Source organism: Malassezia sympodialis, genomic scaffold, assembly GCF_000349305.1.
Source record: "Malassezia sympodialis ATCC 42132 genomic scaffold, msy_sf_11, whole genome shotgun sequence".
Taxonomy (NCBI): domain Eukaryota; kingdom Fungi; phylum Basidiomycota; class Malasseziomycetes; order Malasseziales; family Malasseziaceae; genus Malassezia; species Malassezia sympodialis.
The window spans coordinates 81480-96449 of record NW_017387809.1 but is presented as its reverse complement, the minus strand read 5'-3'; the positions used below and the strand labels follow the sequence as shown (position 1 = coordinate 96449).

Here is a 14970-nt window from a genome sequence, read left to right as displayed (position 1 = left end):
TATAAAGAGTCCGCCTTTCATGACTAGGTCCCCATCGCAATCATGTCCCTGGGCTCTTCCCCGCTGCTCAATAGTGCGCTCTTATTCATGCCCATGGACGATGTATGGAAACCCATTAATGCACAAAGCCTGCCGGATGACACCTGGCCAACGAGTCGCGATAGTGCCAAGACCGACGCAAACAATGAGGTGCCTCGTTGGCTGACCAGCATGGTCGACTCCCTGCCGGGAAACGAGGCACTTCCTAGCCAAGAGAACGAAATGGAATCCAAGGACACGGCATCGCAACACGTATTGCCTGCCCCCACGCCGCTGTGTCCCCCTAGGTCACCCTCCCCCAGGTGGGTGCTCTGCTCTACGCATCCGGCGCTGAGCGCCTCTCCCCGCAAGCACAGCGCCTGTTCGAAACCATACGTGCCATTAGCTGACTTTGAGATGAATCATCTATCCAGCCTGCATATTGCAGGACTGGCGTCGCATATATCAGAGGAGGAGTTGGCCGAGCACTTCCAGAGGCCCTTCACCTGGACCTACGAGGACGGCCATCCCCGAAAGCTCTTACTGGCCCCGTTCCAGGTTCATTCGACTAAGATTGTGCTTCACACGACTCAGCCTAGTCGTGCGCCTTACGCATTTGTCCGTATGCACACGCAAGCGGACCGCGACCGTGCGCTGGTTGAAATGCAGAATTCAGTGCTTGTACCGCGGCACCAGCCAGCGACACCGCTTTGCTTAAGTCTGAATCCTGCCAAGCCGCCTCCCCAGGGCTCGTTCCTAGGCGCAGGTCTAGGCGCGCGCCACGCACCGCGTCGTGCGCAGCCTTCGCGCCGACGCGCGAAAGAGGTCCAAGCGTCGGTGCCACGGCCTCTGCTAGCCCCCTATCGCGATGCAGGACGCCCTGTGGACCAGTGCTGTGGCCGACCTGACTGCAAATTTCATCTCCACACATGCATCACGGTCACCGAGCTGCATTTCCTGGAAGAGGGCAAGGCGCGGGGCAAGGCCAGCGCAAACCCCGGCCTGGTGTCGGCACTACAATCTGCCCACCGTGCGAGTGCGTTTGACCCTAAAAACACCACCGTGTTTATTGGAAGTCTACTGTCTCTGTCGACGGACGTTGCCCTTGACTCGGTCTTTCCTTTGCTTGGCAAGGTGTTGTCGGTCAACATCCCCCGCGGGCAGGACTGTGGCTTTGTGCAATACGAGCGCAAATGTGACGCAGCTCATGCTGTCGTCTACCTGCACAAATTCATCACGCCCATGCACTCGCTGCGCATGAGCTGGGGCCGGCTCGTGATGGAAAAGGTGGCCGCTCGGGCGGCCGTGCGCGCGGGGCTCAAGTGGGTGGAGGGCCGCCATATGACATAGCGCGGTTGTAGTCGCTTATGACGCCGTCTCCGGTGGCGGACGAGCTGCTCCTGGTGTTTGTCCATGGATTTAAAGGAAGCGCGGAGCATACGTTTCTAGCGTACCCGGAGAGACTGCGGCATATTCTTGTGGAGACGTATCCCCAGGGAAAAGTGTCGTCGATCGTGTACCCTACGTACGAGACGCGTGGGTCGCTGCAAGAGGCTGTCGATGGCCTGCTGTCGTGGCTCACGTCCGAAGTGGCTCTGCGTGAGTCGAGCGATAATACGCACTGCATCGTTGCACTGTGTGGCCACTCGATGGGCGGCCTCGTTTGTATGGACGCCGCGCTTACATTGCGCAAGAACACACCGGCCGGCCGGCCCATGTGGCCCCACGTATGTGGGATCGTGGCGTACGACACGCCATTCCTAGGAGTGCATCCGCATGTGTTCAAGCACCAGCTGTCGACCTATCATGGCTACGTCGATGCCGCCCTCAAGTTCGGCGCAGTGCTTGCGCCGGTGGGGGGCAGTCTCGTTTCGATGCTGCTGCCTGCGCGCTACCGGGAGACGTCCGCATTTTCGCGGCTGTCCACCGCGTCGTGGGTTGGCATCGGTACCGCCGCGGTGACGGCTGTAGGCACAGCGGCGGCGGCAGCCATGACGCAGAAAGACCCCATGTACGAAGCGTATCGCTGGATTTCTGAGCACGCAAGCTTTGTGCAGCACTTGTGGGACGAGCGCGGGATGCATGCGCGCCTGCAAGACGCCTGCATCCCCTTTCACTGCTTCTACACGCGCCTGCCTGGTATGCCGCCGCGCACGTTTATTGTAGTGCCGCCAGCGTCAGCAGATTACGCGCACCACTTCACGCCCCTCGATACCCACAGCGCCGACGAAGTGACGGCACACATGCACATGTTTTCGCTCTCGACAAATTCATCGTATCTGCCCATGGGCACGGCCTCCGCGGCGCTGTTAGCCGAGTGGCTCCAGGCTGGCGGCGCGCCCTCTTGCCATGCGAGCATTCCAACTGTAGAACCTTTGGACTAGTCTACAAGTACGACGAGGTCGCCTGACTGCACTCCATACCACGCAAGGTCCTGCCAGCCATCGTCCATGGCGACGACCAGTGGCTCGGGCTCAGCGGCCAAGACGGCCCACAAGGACGCGGTGCGAGGCGCCGCGCAAGCTCTGGCCACATGACGCAGCACGGACCGCACGGGTGTCGTGGCCAGCATCGACAGCTGCTGCGCCTGTGCACGGAGGGCGGGCACGTCAGCCACGGCCGGCGCATGCGCCGCGCGCGCCCAGCGCAGGTCCACCATATTGTCGCGCAGCGTGCGCGGTGCCGCGCGGACTGGCGCACCGTGCACCTCACACAGCGCACCATACCGTGGGTCGTCTGGCGACGCGATGGTCAAAAAGTAGCGCTCTGCGTCTGTGCGCTCGTGTGGCGTGATGGGCGTGTGATTTAGGCGTGCGAGGCGCGGCAGCTGCGCAATAGCCCACAGTCGAGTCGCCTCCTCATCGCCCCTGAGCGGCGGCAGTACAAGCGCGTAGGGCACAGCCATCCACGATTCCAACACTGGCACACTGGACGCCTCGAGTGGGTTGTCCGCGAGGTGCACCTCGTCCAGCTGCGCCAGGGGGCGTGCCATGGGCGTGATGTGGGTCAGCTCGTTGCCACTCAGCAGGAGCTGACGCAGCGACGCGATCGACTGGAGCGCTGCGCCTAGATCTTCGCTGCTGCGCAAGCGGTTGCCGCCCAGGTGCAGCGACGTGAGGCACGGAAACGCTGCGCCTGCGTCCTGCGAGGGACCAAGCGCCTCTATCCCGTTGTGCGCGAGCTGCAGCGTCGTCAGCGCAGGCATCGCGTGCCCCAGGACGAGGGCCTGCGCCCAGTCAGTACGGGTATCATTCAAGTGCAGGCACTTGAGCTGCGCAAAGGCGGCAGGCACCTGCATGGCGCGGCGGAGGCGCACTTGCTGCAGGACGAGCGTATGCAGTGGCAGAGGCGCAGCGATCCGCGCGACCTCGTCCCAGTCGGCCAGCAGGGAGCGCGAGAGGTCGATGGTCCCGAGATGCGTGTACGGCATGGGCCCTGTGGCGCCGTCCGGGTATGCACAGCGTACGTACACGCACGAGGCATCCGCCAGGGCGGGCGGGGGCGGCGCGCCCACCAAGCTCGCTACCGAGAGCGCACGTACCTCGGGGCCGGTGCCGTACTTTTGGGCCATGGCATCCACAAACGATACGCCCGTGTCGAGGCGCGCCGAGGCCGGGAGGAACGAGCCCTGGCGTGGCGCACTGCGTTAGTGGTGGTCGCTTACCAGCTAAAGTGGCGTGTCCCATCTGGCCCTACCCCGTCGTGCTGACCGCGCTCGAACCGGTCCCACACGACGCCGTACCATGTCCCCTCGTGCGGTGGCAGAGGGCCAACGTACGCGACGGTGGCCGTGTCGCCGCGCCGCGCGACGCGCGTGCCAGGGGAGAGGAGCATAGGTGGAGGAAGCTACGTCACACGGACGACGACGACGCCGTCGTCGTCGCTGCTAAAAGCGCGGAAGGCGTCTTCCAGCGGCAACACCGACTGGATGCGAGGGCTAATAGCGCCGCGCTGTGCGGCTGTCTTGATTGACTCGAGCGCGGCGCGGTGGTCCGCACTTGCGTCGATGCCGACCCACTCGTACCCGAGCACCTTGCGGTCTTTTCGGAAGAAGGAGCGGCGGAGGCTGCGGAGATGCGAGCGGTGCGTCGGATTTGGGAGGCCATTGCCGTCACCATAGCAGGTGACAAACTGCCCTTGGTTGGCGAGCACGCGGCGACACGCGTCGTAAATGGCGCGTCCACCGATCGTATCGATCACGAGCTGGAAACTCGACTCATGCAGCAGGTTGATCGACCAGAGCGGCTCGCCAGTGACCACCTCTGAGGCGCCATTCGCACGGCAGATGCTTACGGCGTCGGCCGCCTGCGTCGGCACCTGCGCGACAATCACGAGGCCAAGGCGCGATGCCTCCTGCATGGCCAGCAGGCCCATATTGTCGTGCGCCTGCAGAATGAGCACACGTGCGCCACGCGGCAGCGTCACGCAGTGTTCCTGGATGATTTGGTGGACCATGATGCCGGTCGCGGGCAGCGCGCATATCTGCTCTGCGCTCAGCCGGCCTTCGGGCGCGCTGGCGACCAGGTCCTGGTCCACGCACAGAAACTCGGCCAGCGCGCCGCCTTTCTTCAGGTCCTGGAGGCCAAACACCATGTCCCCCATGCGCAGCTTCTTGACGTCCCAGCCCATCTCGACAATGCGGCCACAGAAGCTGCGGCCGGGCACCAGCACCGAGCCGCTTTCGCTGTGCAGCTTCTCTGCGACCAGCGCGCGGTCCACCCGGTCAATCGCCACAGCAATCACCTGCACAATCACCTGCGTAGACCCCACCTTGCGCGGCGACGCCATGTTCGGCACCAGCGAGATGGAGCCGGTCGGGCCCTGCGGCTCCATCGACGGCGCATTTACATCAAGTCGTTGGCGGCTCAGCTGGTTCGTCGATACGCGGCGTTGCAGACGGCCCCCCATACCAGCACTCGCCGAGCCCACGCCCGTGACTTGCACGGCAGCCATCGTAGGCCGCGAACGCACCAAGTCATCTGCCGGCCGCAGACGCCCGTGCAGGCCACCGCCGCGCCCGCTGCTGCTGGGCGGCGATCGTGTGCTGCCCGAGTCGCCCACCGCTGGACCCGATGCATCGGACGACAGGCCCAGGTACTGGTTCGTGGAGGCACCGAGCGGCGCCTTTTTCATCGCCGCAGCCGTCGACATGCCGAGCACCGACGTCGAGTCTGCGAGCGAGGGCTCTGTGCGCCCCATGGGTGTGTTGGCCCGCATGTTTGTCGTCATACTGTTTGCGTCCGAGTCGGCGCCGGTTCGTGCGCGGCGCGCCACGTCAGGCGATAAAAAAGCGCGTGCATCGCGCGAGGGCATCATGCTGCCGGTATCGGACATGGCGCCGTACCGGAAGCGACTCACATCGGGCGTAGAACTCACGCGACGCATCGACATGACCTGCGCAGGATCGCGCTCCGATGGCGCCATGAGCTCGGCACGCGGCGGAGCAATACGCACAGGATTCACCATATGCACACGCGATGGCACCACAGCGCCGGGGCCCCACCCTGGCATCGGCGCAGCACCTGGCCGGACCCACGCACCAGGCGACACGGGACCCGCGTAGGAAGGCGACGCGGGACCAGCATAGCCGGGCGACATAGGCCCAGCATAGGTAGGCGACACAGGACCAGCATAGGTAGGCGATACGGGACCGGCATAGGCAGGCGTCACATTCAGCTGGCGCATCGGCACTGGGCCAGGCGAGGCAGCCATGCGCGCCGGCCCGTACGAGGGAGGCATGTGCGCCGGACCCGGCGGGTGATCCATATGTGCCGGACCCGTGGGAGCCATGCGCGTCGGACCATACGAGGGAGCCATGTGCGATGGAGCCGACGGGGGAGCCATGTGCGGCGGAGCCGTGGGAGCCATCTGTGACGGAGCCGCGGGAGCCATGTGCGACGGAGCCGACGGGGGAGCCATCTGTGATGGACCCGTGGGAGCCACGCGCGTCGGGCCATACGAGGGAGCCATGTGCGATGGACCTGACGGGGGAGCCATCTGCGCCGGACCCGTGGGAGCCATGCGCATGGGACCATACGGGGGTGCCATGGGCGATGGGCTCGACGGAGAGGCCATGTACGATGGAGCCGAGGGTGGGGCGGCGTGTGAAGGACCCGTCGGGGGAGCCATGCGCGTTGGACCATACGACGGTGAAGAGTGCGACGGGCCCGATGGAGAAGCCATCTGCGACGGACCCAACGAGTGAGCCGTCTGCAACGGACCCGACGGAGGCGCCATGCGCGTCGGCCCATGCGAGGGGGCCGTGTGCGATGGAGCCGACGGCGAGGCCATGGATGCTTGGCCCCTGGCAGGATGTACCGGGGCTGGCGCTGGCTGGTGCACAGGCCGCGTAGTAGGCTGTGTGGGCGGCGCCGGCTGGCGCATAGCATACGGGCTCAGCGGCGCCGAAGGGCTCGACCCGTAGCGTTCCGGTGAGTGCGACCACGGGGACATGGCAGCGCCAGACTCTGGCGCACGCACCGGCGAGAGGGGTGCGCTCACTGCTGGCGCAGCACCGGGGGACCACGCGACAGGCGCCGCCGGGCGCGCAGGCGTGACCGCGAGGTAGGGCAGCGTCGGCTCCGTGGGCATCGGTGGCGCCGGCACGTCGTGAGACGGTGCAATGCTGTCAGCATCGTACACCTGGTACGTGTGCACGGGCTCCTCGCGCTGGACTGGAGCGGCTTGAGCCGCAGAGGGGCTCGCTGTCAGGCTCCCCTGCGTCGTGAGCGGCGGAGCGAGTCCGGGGATCGGTGACGTCGGTATCGCCTTGGAGGGGGATATGGACAACGCAGGACGGGGCGACGCTGTGTCCAGAGCAGCACGCAGCTCCGCCGCGGGTGCCGCGAAGGACCACGCGCCCTCGGTGCGGAGCGCAGGCGCCGGCTCTCGCCTGTCACGCTCCGCTGGCGGCGGCGGCGTATACACATCGTCGCCCACACGCGGCGCCTCTTTCGTGCCCCCGCTCTCGGCAGGCAGGGTATCCTCTGGCAGGTCCTCGTCCGTCCATGACTGCGCGTCGCGCGCGACGCGTGTATCCGACACGTGACGAAGCGGCGGCATGGACGGCACAGGCGGCGCGGACCGCAGCGCGGCCTGGTCTGATACGCTGCGCCGCGGCGTGTGGCCGGGCGTAGGAGCCGGGAGTGTGCCATGGGCGATCTGGATGCCGCCCAGGGCCGTGGGCCGGGGGCCGCGGTGGCGTGGCCGATCGAGCATGCGCCGCGTCGTGGCATGATTCGGCGTCGTGGCGGCAGGCGGCGCGGCGGACGGCGTCACGGGGAGCGGCATGGCGCTGCTCTCTGTCGGCGTGGGCGGGAGGCCTTCCGCGGTGCCGTGCAGCTCGCTGCGCTCCAGGTGGCCAAGCACACTGGCATGGGCCGTCCAGGGCGCAACGTCGGGGCTCAGCTCCTCGCGCACGGACTCGGACACGGAGAGGGTCGACAGGCGGTGGTCCTGCAGCGGACGCAAGAGGCCTTCGACGCGTCGCCGCCGCGACGCACCCAGGTCGTACGCCGGCTCGCGGAACACGGGCGACGGCTCCAGCACGGGGCGCGTCGCGCGCGTCGTCGGTGCGCGTAGCTCAGGCTCGGCGCGCGGCGGCGGCGGCGCACGCTCCTGCGCCGAGGGCGCGCGCTCCTGCACCGAGGGCGCGCGCTCTGGAGACGGCTGAGGGGGGCTCGCCGGGACAGTGGGCTCGGCATACGTCGGCTTGGTAGGCGAGGTCTGGACCAGGCCGCCGTCCGCGAGGTACAGGGCATCCCACGAGAGACGCGCGAGCTCCTCGTCGGGCAGCGCCTCGAACGCGTCGCCGGGCTGCGTGCTGCGTGCGGGCTCGCGTAGCGTGCGCAGCGGCCGCTTCACGCTCGGCTTGGGCGCCGAGAAAACGGGGCTTGTGCGGCCCACCGTCTCGGCGGGCAGCGCGAGTGTGGGCAGACGACTTGCGCTCGTGACCGGCGGCGTCGACGAGAAGCGCATCGTGCCGAACGACTCGTCCTCCTCGTGCACCGAGCGGAGCGGCGACGGATCGTGCACATCCTGCGTGAGGGCATAGCCCATTTCAGACATGTCGAGCCCCGACTCGTCCTGCGTCAGAGGGACGTACAGCTGCGATGGCGGCGAGACACTGCCTCGCGGCGTCTCGCGGCGCTGCTCAAACGAGCGCAGCCATGCCTGCCAATCGCTGCTGTCCTGCGCTGGCGGCGCGCGGGCATGGGTGGCTGGCTCTGCCAGCTCCCTGCCACGCGCGCCCGCGCTCGAGTCGGCCTGTGAGCGCTCTTCCCACCAGCGGGAAAACGGGTTCACCATGTTCGTGTCCGGCACGAGGGTATGTGCGTCTGACATGGATGGGTGGCGGCTGCGGCGCGCCCGCGATGTGTTCGAGCGGGACGCCCCGTAGCCTCGCGTAGATGGGCTGCGAAGAGCGCTGCCTGCTTGCGACGCGCTGCCCACTTCGGACGGAGCACGCGACGATGCCACAATATCGCCGCCATACGCTCCGGACCCCGCATAGGTCTGGGACGGGCGACCAAGGATCGAGTCCAGGAGCGTGGCCTTGGGCATAGCGCTCGAGGCGGCCTGGAAGACGACGGAGCAGCGGCGCGTACAACCCGTGAAGACGTCGACGCGAAGCACGCGTCAGACGCTGACGCTGAGTCAGCGTGCCTGCGCGCCAATGCCGGGGCGCGTGCAATGCAGCGCGTGCGCTCTATGGCCTCCACGCTATGTCGACTTGAGCGTGCGCTGCTTCTCAGCGGACACCACCAGGCGCTGATCGGTGCGCAAGCCCTTGCGTTTGCGCACGAGGTTCATGTAGCGCTTGGCCGTGTTGTCGCGGTCGCCCTTTTCGCCAAGATCCTCCAGCTCCTCGTCGGTGCGGGGCACCCAGAACGGATCCTGGTCGTACAGGCGGAACCCGGCCATGGTCAGCTGCGCACTGGCCGCGCCAGATGTGCGCTTCCACATTTCTGGAGGTGAGCGAGCGGTACGCACCATCGGCCAGCCCAAACGACTCGACAACAGGTAGCAGCGCGCGGATCGTAAAGAACAGCGTGCCCTCGCGGATTTCTTCCGAGACAATCTGCGCGCGCCGCCGCGCGAGCACAGCATGTACTTTGCCCTGCGCAGACGCTGATGTTAGTAGCACAACGTACGTGGCGTCTGGATATCACATGCGTACATGGCGAGCATCAGGCGGGGCGACCAGTCCAGCAGGCCCTGTCGACACGCCTCGCGCACGCTCGAGATCAGCGTCGACGCAAGCTGCGATAGCTTCGTGCGCGCATCGCCCAGCCGCGCCTCGTCGACGTGCACGTCCTCGACACACACAGCCAGGCCCTGCACTGGCTCCGCACACAGCGGGCCAGCGCCCATCGCGAGCTGGAAGCCCGCCTCGATCGCATCGCTCAGCTCCCGTTCGCCGCGCGCCTCGCTGCCGGCGTCCGCGTCCGGCGCTCGCACGCGTCGCAGCACCTGCGCAGGGTCCAGCAGCACGTTCGGACCCACGTGCTTCGGGCCCCACGCACACACGGCGTCCGCCAGGCCGGGCCACTCGCCCCCCGCCTGCTGCAGCACGCTCCGCCACGCATCGTGGAACTGGCTCGCAGGCACGCGACGGACCTCCTCGTCGTCATGGTCCTGCGGTTGCACGGGCTCCACGTCGTCGTCGTCGTCGTCGTCGCGGCGCCCCCGGCGCTGCAGGCGGCGGATCGTCGGGCCATTCACCACGAGGAAGTCAGTGGCGCGCTGGGGCAGGGGCACGACGCGCAGCGTAAAGTGCACGGCGCCCTGCAGCGCTGTTCCGTGCACCGTACCGCGCGGCGCACCGCTCGTCTTGGGCGGCGCCATATCGGCGGCCTTGACGCATGTCTCGCGGAACGGAACGAGGGGAGGCGACACCTGGATGTCACACCGCGCGAAGCGCTCGCGCAAGTCCCGCAGGCACCGCTCGAGGTGCAGCTCACCCGCCGCCACGAGGCAGTGCTCGCCATTGTCCTGCACCACAACTTGGACGCACGGATCGGCCTGGTTCAGCAGCTGGAGACCCTCAGCCAGGCGCGGCATATCCGCGGCATGGCGCGGCTCCAGCGCGACACGCACCATGGGCGCGGTCGTGTTGCGCACGCCGGCCAAGTTCACCGTGAGTGTCGGTGCATCCCCACCGGGGGCTCGTAGCAGGGTACCGTTGCGCAGGACAGCTCCGTCGAGACCTCGCACCGCGAACACATTGCCGGCCGGCACCCGCTGCACTGCCAGCAGGTCGCGGCCCATCATCATGTACAGATGCGTCATGCGCACCTCGCGTACGAACGGCGCGTTGGCCGCATCGTGGAGACCGAGGGACGGGTCGTACTTGGGCAGTAGGGCGTACAGCGTATCGCCCACGCGCAGCTGGCCACTGTATAGGCGCGCAAAGCCAAGCAGGACCTCACACGGCTCGTCCGCATCGTCAGCAGGCGGAGCAGGTGCCTCGTCCGTGGTCGGCGCAGCCTCGGCACCCGTCGACGCCATCGCCTCGCGCCGGAGCCGACCGCGCTCGCGCATCTGCTCCGCCGTGAGCTGCACACGCTTGTTCTCAGGCATGTCCTCGTGGCGCACCGCAAACATCTTGCTCACATAGGCGACCGTGTATGCGTCCGGGCCGGAGCGCGACTCGAACAGGTCGCGCTCCAGGTCGTTGGTCGGGGCCAGTTCGTCCTGCGACGCAAAGAAGCTGAGATCCGGGCGGATCATGCGCGGCACACGCTCGCGCTGCGCTTCACTCGGCGCCGGGAGGCACCGCACGACCGCGGCAAACGTGCACGCGGAGAGCGGGAGCCACTGGCTCAGGATCGCCTGCATGAGCGTCGCGGGCTCCTTCGACCGCAGGTCGCGTGCGTGGATCGAGAGGCCGAGCGTCGCGATGATCTTGTCGATCCGCTCCTGATTCCGCTCGATGACCGTGTGCTGGTACACGCTCCAGATATTGTCGAGGACAAACTGCACAAACATGGGTTTCAGGTTGCGCTTGTCCTTGTCGTGCTGCTTCTTGGTGAGCACGCGTTTGGTCTTGGGATCGAGGTAGTAGTGCCCCCACAGGAAGCCGCGGATGTGGCTCTCACTGATCCCAAGCTTTTGGGCGTACATGGTCGAGAAGCGCTCCAGTCGGAAGGCCCACTGGTCGATGGCGCTCGCAAAAATCACGTTGCCGCGCGGCGGATCAAAGTACAGCTCGTCGTCTTCCGGCGCGTCCTGTCCGCGCTGGTCCTGCTCCATGCGCTCTGCAGCGTAAAAGCCACCGATGACCGCATTGACCTGCTCGACCAGCTGCAGCACGCGGTGGTGCGCCTCGGTGGGCGTGAGCTTCAGCTCGGTGATCAGGCGGTCCATCTTGTTCACCACGAGCACGGTGCGCAGCCCATCAAGCCACGCCTGGCGAAGTACCGAGACCGTCTGCGTGCACACGCCCTCGACGACATCGACAATGACCAGCGCGCCATCACACAGGCGCGCCGCCGTCGACACCTCGGACGAAAAATCGACGTGGCCGGGTGTATCAATGAGATTGAGCGTATAGTCCTCGATCTGGCCTACACTCCCGTCCTCCTGCCGCTGGCGCAGCTTGAATGTGAGCGAGACAGCGCTGGCTTCCATGGTGATGCCCCGCTCCTGCTCGTCTTCGCGGCTGTCGAGGTACCGGATCTGGCCGGCCGCGCGCGACGAGATGATCCCGTTCGCAGCAAGCAGAGAGTCGGCATACGACGACTTGCCATGATCTACATGCCCGATGAGCGTGCAGCACCGCAGGTTCTGCGACGCAAACGCCTGGCGCGGCGGCATAGCGTGCGTACGAGCGGCCGCCACTCGCCGGTGGCGTTCTGCTGAGTCAGCATGGATGTCCACACGGCCCTGGCGGCCGTCGCTGCCTGTCCACCATGGCGGACAAGCGCAAGTCGCCCCCGCTGGGCGGCGAGATGGTGCTGTCGAAGCGCACACGAAATGCGCTCATATCGCGCGAAGACCGCACGCGCAGTCTGGCGTCGCCGGTCATGGCGCTCACCGAGGCCCATACGGTACGCAGCCCCGCTAACCCTAGGCCGACGTGCTCGATGTCCAGTTTGCGCCGGACGGCCAGACCATCGCGGCCGCCTCGGCGGACCACACGATTTGTACGCCGTTACGCTAACGCAGCGCTATGGGAAACCTTTGGCGAGCACCGCAACATTGGGCAGCTCGCGGGCCACAAGGCCGCCGTGACGTGCCTCGCGTGGGTGCCCGGCAGCGGCGCCGAGCGCCTGCTGCTCTCAGGCTCGGCGGACAGCACGATTGTGCTGTGGAACAGTGCAACAGGCGAGCGCGTCCGCCGTCTCCGCGGGCACCGAGGCATTGTCAACAGCGTCGCGTGCACTCGCGCGGGCGGGCGCTGGGCGTCCGCGTCTGACGACGGGCGCGTCCTGTTCTGGGCGCCGGACTCGCGCTACCCCGTCGCCTCGATCGAGCTCGGATACCCTGTGACCTGCGTCGAGTTCAGCGACGACGGCACGCAGCTGTTTGTCGGCGGCGTCGACAATGCGATCCACGTGATGGACTGCGCGACAGCGTCTCGACAGTCGTCGCTACTCGGTACGTGCACCCTATTGACACAGGCCACACCGACACAGTCGCCTCGCTCTCCTTGTCACCTGCTGGCACGCACCTCCTGTCGTCCGCGCTGGACAACACGGTGCGCGTATGGGACGTGCGCCCATTCGCGCCACCGCCGGCGCCGGGCGTAAAGACGCATCCGCGCCTCGTGCGCACGCTCACCGGCATGCCCAGCGGGTTCGAGCATCTGCTGCTCAAGGCCGCATGGTCGCCCGACGGCGAGTGGGCCGGCTGTGGCGGCGCTGACCACACGGCGAACTTGTGGAAGTACGTACACGAGGCTGACGCAGTGTCGAAAAAGGCACACTTGTATTCAAGGTACGCTGCGCCTCTCACCCAGCTCCCCGGCCACCGCGGCACATGCACAGCCATCGACTTCCATCCCCACGAGCCGATCTGTACGTTGGCGGCGCTGACACAGTCGTCTCTGCCTCCACCGACGGCACCCTGCTGCTGAGCGAATGGGACGCCGACGAAACAGGGGCCCTGTCCTCGCTGCCATAGACCTCCACAGTCTCCTCGCCCCGCCGGATGGAATCGTCGGACGCGCGTGCGCCGGCGCCGCCGCCGAAGACGGAGGATGCACCGTCGAGCCGCCCAGCACGCCCGTCCTGGTCACTCACCATGGACCGCGTTGAGCTTCTCGCCACGCCGCCGCTGCGCGTGCGCTTCCGCTGTCGAGTGCGTTGTCGCTACTGACGCAGACGAATATTCCCAGCTTCCACCGCCCGCAGTACGACAACGTGGAGCGCACGTACGGAGAGCTCGCGCTCTACGCGGCCGCTCTCGCACTCACGAGTCCGTCGGTGATTGTCCCTGCGCTCCCACTGCCGACGCCATGGATGCTGCGGGTGCCGACGGTCGACGACACGGACGGGGGCCCCGAGCTGCAGCATCTGGTCGCACACTGGTTTGCGTGCGTCTCGGGCGAGATGGCGCTGTGCATGCACCGCGAGACGGTGCGGTTTGTGGAAGCCGACTACAGCTACGAGCCGCTGCCCCTGGACGATACAGCGCCAGCCGGCCTCGCGCGCCAAGCGGCGCGCACACAGTCGTATATCCAGTCGCTGGCGCAGGTGCTGGATGGCTCGCTCCTACTCGTGGACGACCCGCTGGAACTTGGCGTGCCGCGTGGGCGGCGCGCGGCGCCTAGCAACGCGCCAGCCGCACTCGTTCCGCCGTTGCTGGCCAGTGCATCGCCTGTCACCGTGTCGGACCCTGACGAAACGCTCGCAGCGGCACGTGGCGAGGTTACGCGCCTCGAGACGCAGCTGGGCGACGTGGCGCGCGCGAGCGCGGCGGTGACGCAGGCGCGGCAGGGCGTCGACACGGCGCTGCGCGATGTGATGGCCAAGCTGCCGGGCCTCGCGATGCTGGAGGAGACGCGGCCCGTGTCAGCGCGCCTGCAGCTGCCTCGCACGCTGCGCGATGCCAAGGCCATGCTGCAGCAGATGGTGCAGCTGTCCGAGGAGCAAATGTGGGCGGACCAGGTGACCCTAGGCGATGTGATCGAGTACCATGAGCTGAGCATGCGCACGGTGCGGCAGTGCCTCCAGGAGCGCACAGCTATGGTCGTGGAGTCTACCTTGGCCCACAAAGTGATTGCGACGAAGCAGCACGAGGCGGAGCAGCTTCAATTCGCCAAAACAATACGCCCTGACCGCGTGGAAGCGGCGATTGCCGAGGTGCATGAGGCGCAGCACCATGCTGATCTGCTGGACAAGTACCTCGCACAGGTAAGCCGCGCGATGCGCGAGAGTCTCCAGCGGCACAGCGTGCAGACGCACCATGATTTACAGCGCGTGCTCCGCGAACACGTGCGCCTCAGTGCCATCGTCGACCGCCGCCTCGCCGAGATGCTGGCACACTTTGACGAAGAGTCGCGTCAGCTGACGCAGGACGTCGAGGCGCTCGTGCAGCAGGGCGAGCGCACGCGGCGCAAGATCACACCGGCGCAGCGGGCGGCCGCGCGAATGATGGGGCGCGAGCTGCCTCCCGACGACGATGCGGACCAGCGCAGCAAGGAACTCGAGACGGAGGCGCCGGCGCCGGAGGCCGCCGCGGTCGCCGAAGGCGCTGCGCCCGCCGAGCCTGCGCCCGAGCCTGCGCCCGAGCCTGCGCCCGCCGAGCCTGAAGCGGAGCCTGAGCCACCGGTGCGTGCCGAGTCCCCCGCACCAGCGCCGGAGCCACCCTCGTTCCCGTCCATGCTGTTCCGGCGCACGACGCAGGACGGGCGGTGGGGCCGCCTCTCTGCCTCCGACGCGGCCAAGAGCCTCGGCGGCACGTTCTAGCCGTTCATAGCGGAGCGGGCCTGGCCCGTGCTCTTCGGCC

At 67.0% G+C, this 14970-nt stretch overlaps 5 protein-coding genes across 5 annotated transcripts; 2 read left to right on the top strand and 3 right to left on the bottom strand.

Annotated features, from left to right (window-relative positions):
* Nucleotides 1-210: 210 nt before the first annotated feature.
* On the top strand, nucleotides 211-2402 carry MSY001_2349 (uncharacterized protein; the record flags this gene model as incomplete). Its single annotated transcript, XM_018884195.1, has 3 exons — nucleotides 211-314; nucleotides 342-1340; nucleotides 1481-2402. The coding sequence occupies 3 exons, from the start codon at nucleotides 211-213 to the stop codon at nucleotides 2400-2402; spliced, it is 2025 nt and encodes a 674-aa protein (XP_018740880.1).
* Nucleotides 2399-3852, bottom strand: MSY001_2348 (uncharacterized protein; the record flags this gene model as incomplete). Its single annotated transcript, XM_018884194.1, has 2 exons — nucleotides 2399-3659; nucleotides 3740-3852. The coding sequence occupies 2 exons, from the start codon at nucleotides 3850-3852 to the stop codon at nucleotides 2399-2401; spliced, it is 1374 nt and encodes a 457-aa protein (XP_018740879.1).
* Nucleotides 3853-3864: 12 nt separating this feature from the next.
* On the bottom strand, nucleotides 3865-8325 carry MSY001_2347 (uncharacterized protein; the record flags this gene model as incomplete). Its single annotated transcript, XM_018884193.1, has 2 exons — nucleotides 3865-7696; nucleotides 7724-8325. 2 exons carry the CDS (start codon nucleotides 8323-8325, stop codon nucleotides 3865-3867), a joined length of 4434 nt encoding a protein of 1477 aa, XP_018740878.1.
* A 414-nt stretch (nucleotides 8326-8739) lies between these two features.
* On the bottom strand, nucleotides 8740-11835 carry MSY001_2346 (uncharacterized protein; the record flags this gene model as incomplete). The annotated part of the gene is made up of 2 exons (XM_018884192.1): nucleotides 8740-8984; nucleotides 9171-11835. The coding sequence occupies 2 exons, from the start codon at nucleotides 11833-11835 to the stop codon at nucleotides 8740-8742; spliced, it is 2910 nt and encodes a 969-aa protein (XP_018740877.1).
* A 95-nt stretch (nucleotides 11836-11930) lies between these two features.
* Nucleotides 11931-14930, top strand: MSY001_2345 (uncharacterized protein; the record flags this gene model as incomplete). The annotated part of the gene is made up of 6 exons (XM_018884191.1): nucleotides 11931-12068; nucleotides 12092-12164; nucleotides 12187-12618; nucleotides 12642-13037; nucleotides 13154-13320; nucleotides 13344-14930. The coding sequence occupies 6 exons, from the start codon at nucleotides 11931-11933 to the stop codon at nucleotides 14928-14930; spliced, it is 2793 nt and encodes a 930-aa protein (XP_018740876.1).
* Nucleotides 14931-14970: the final 40 nt, after the last annotated feature.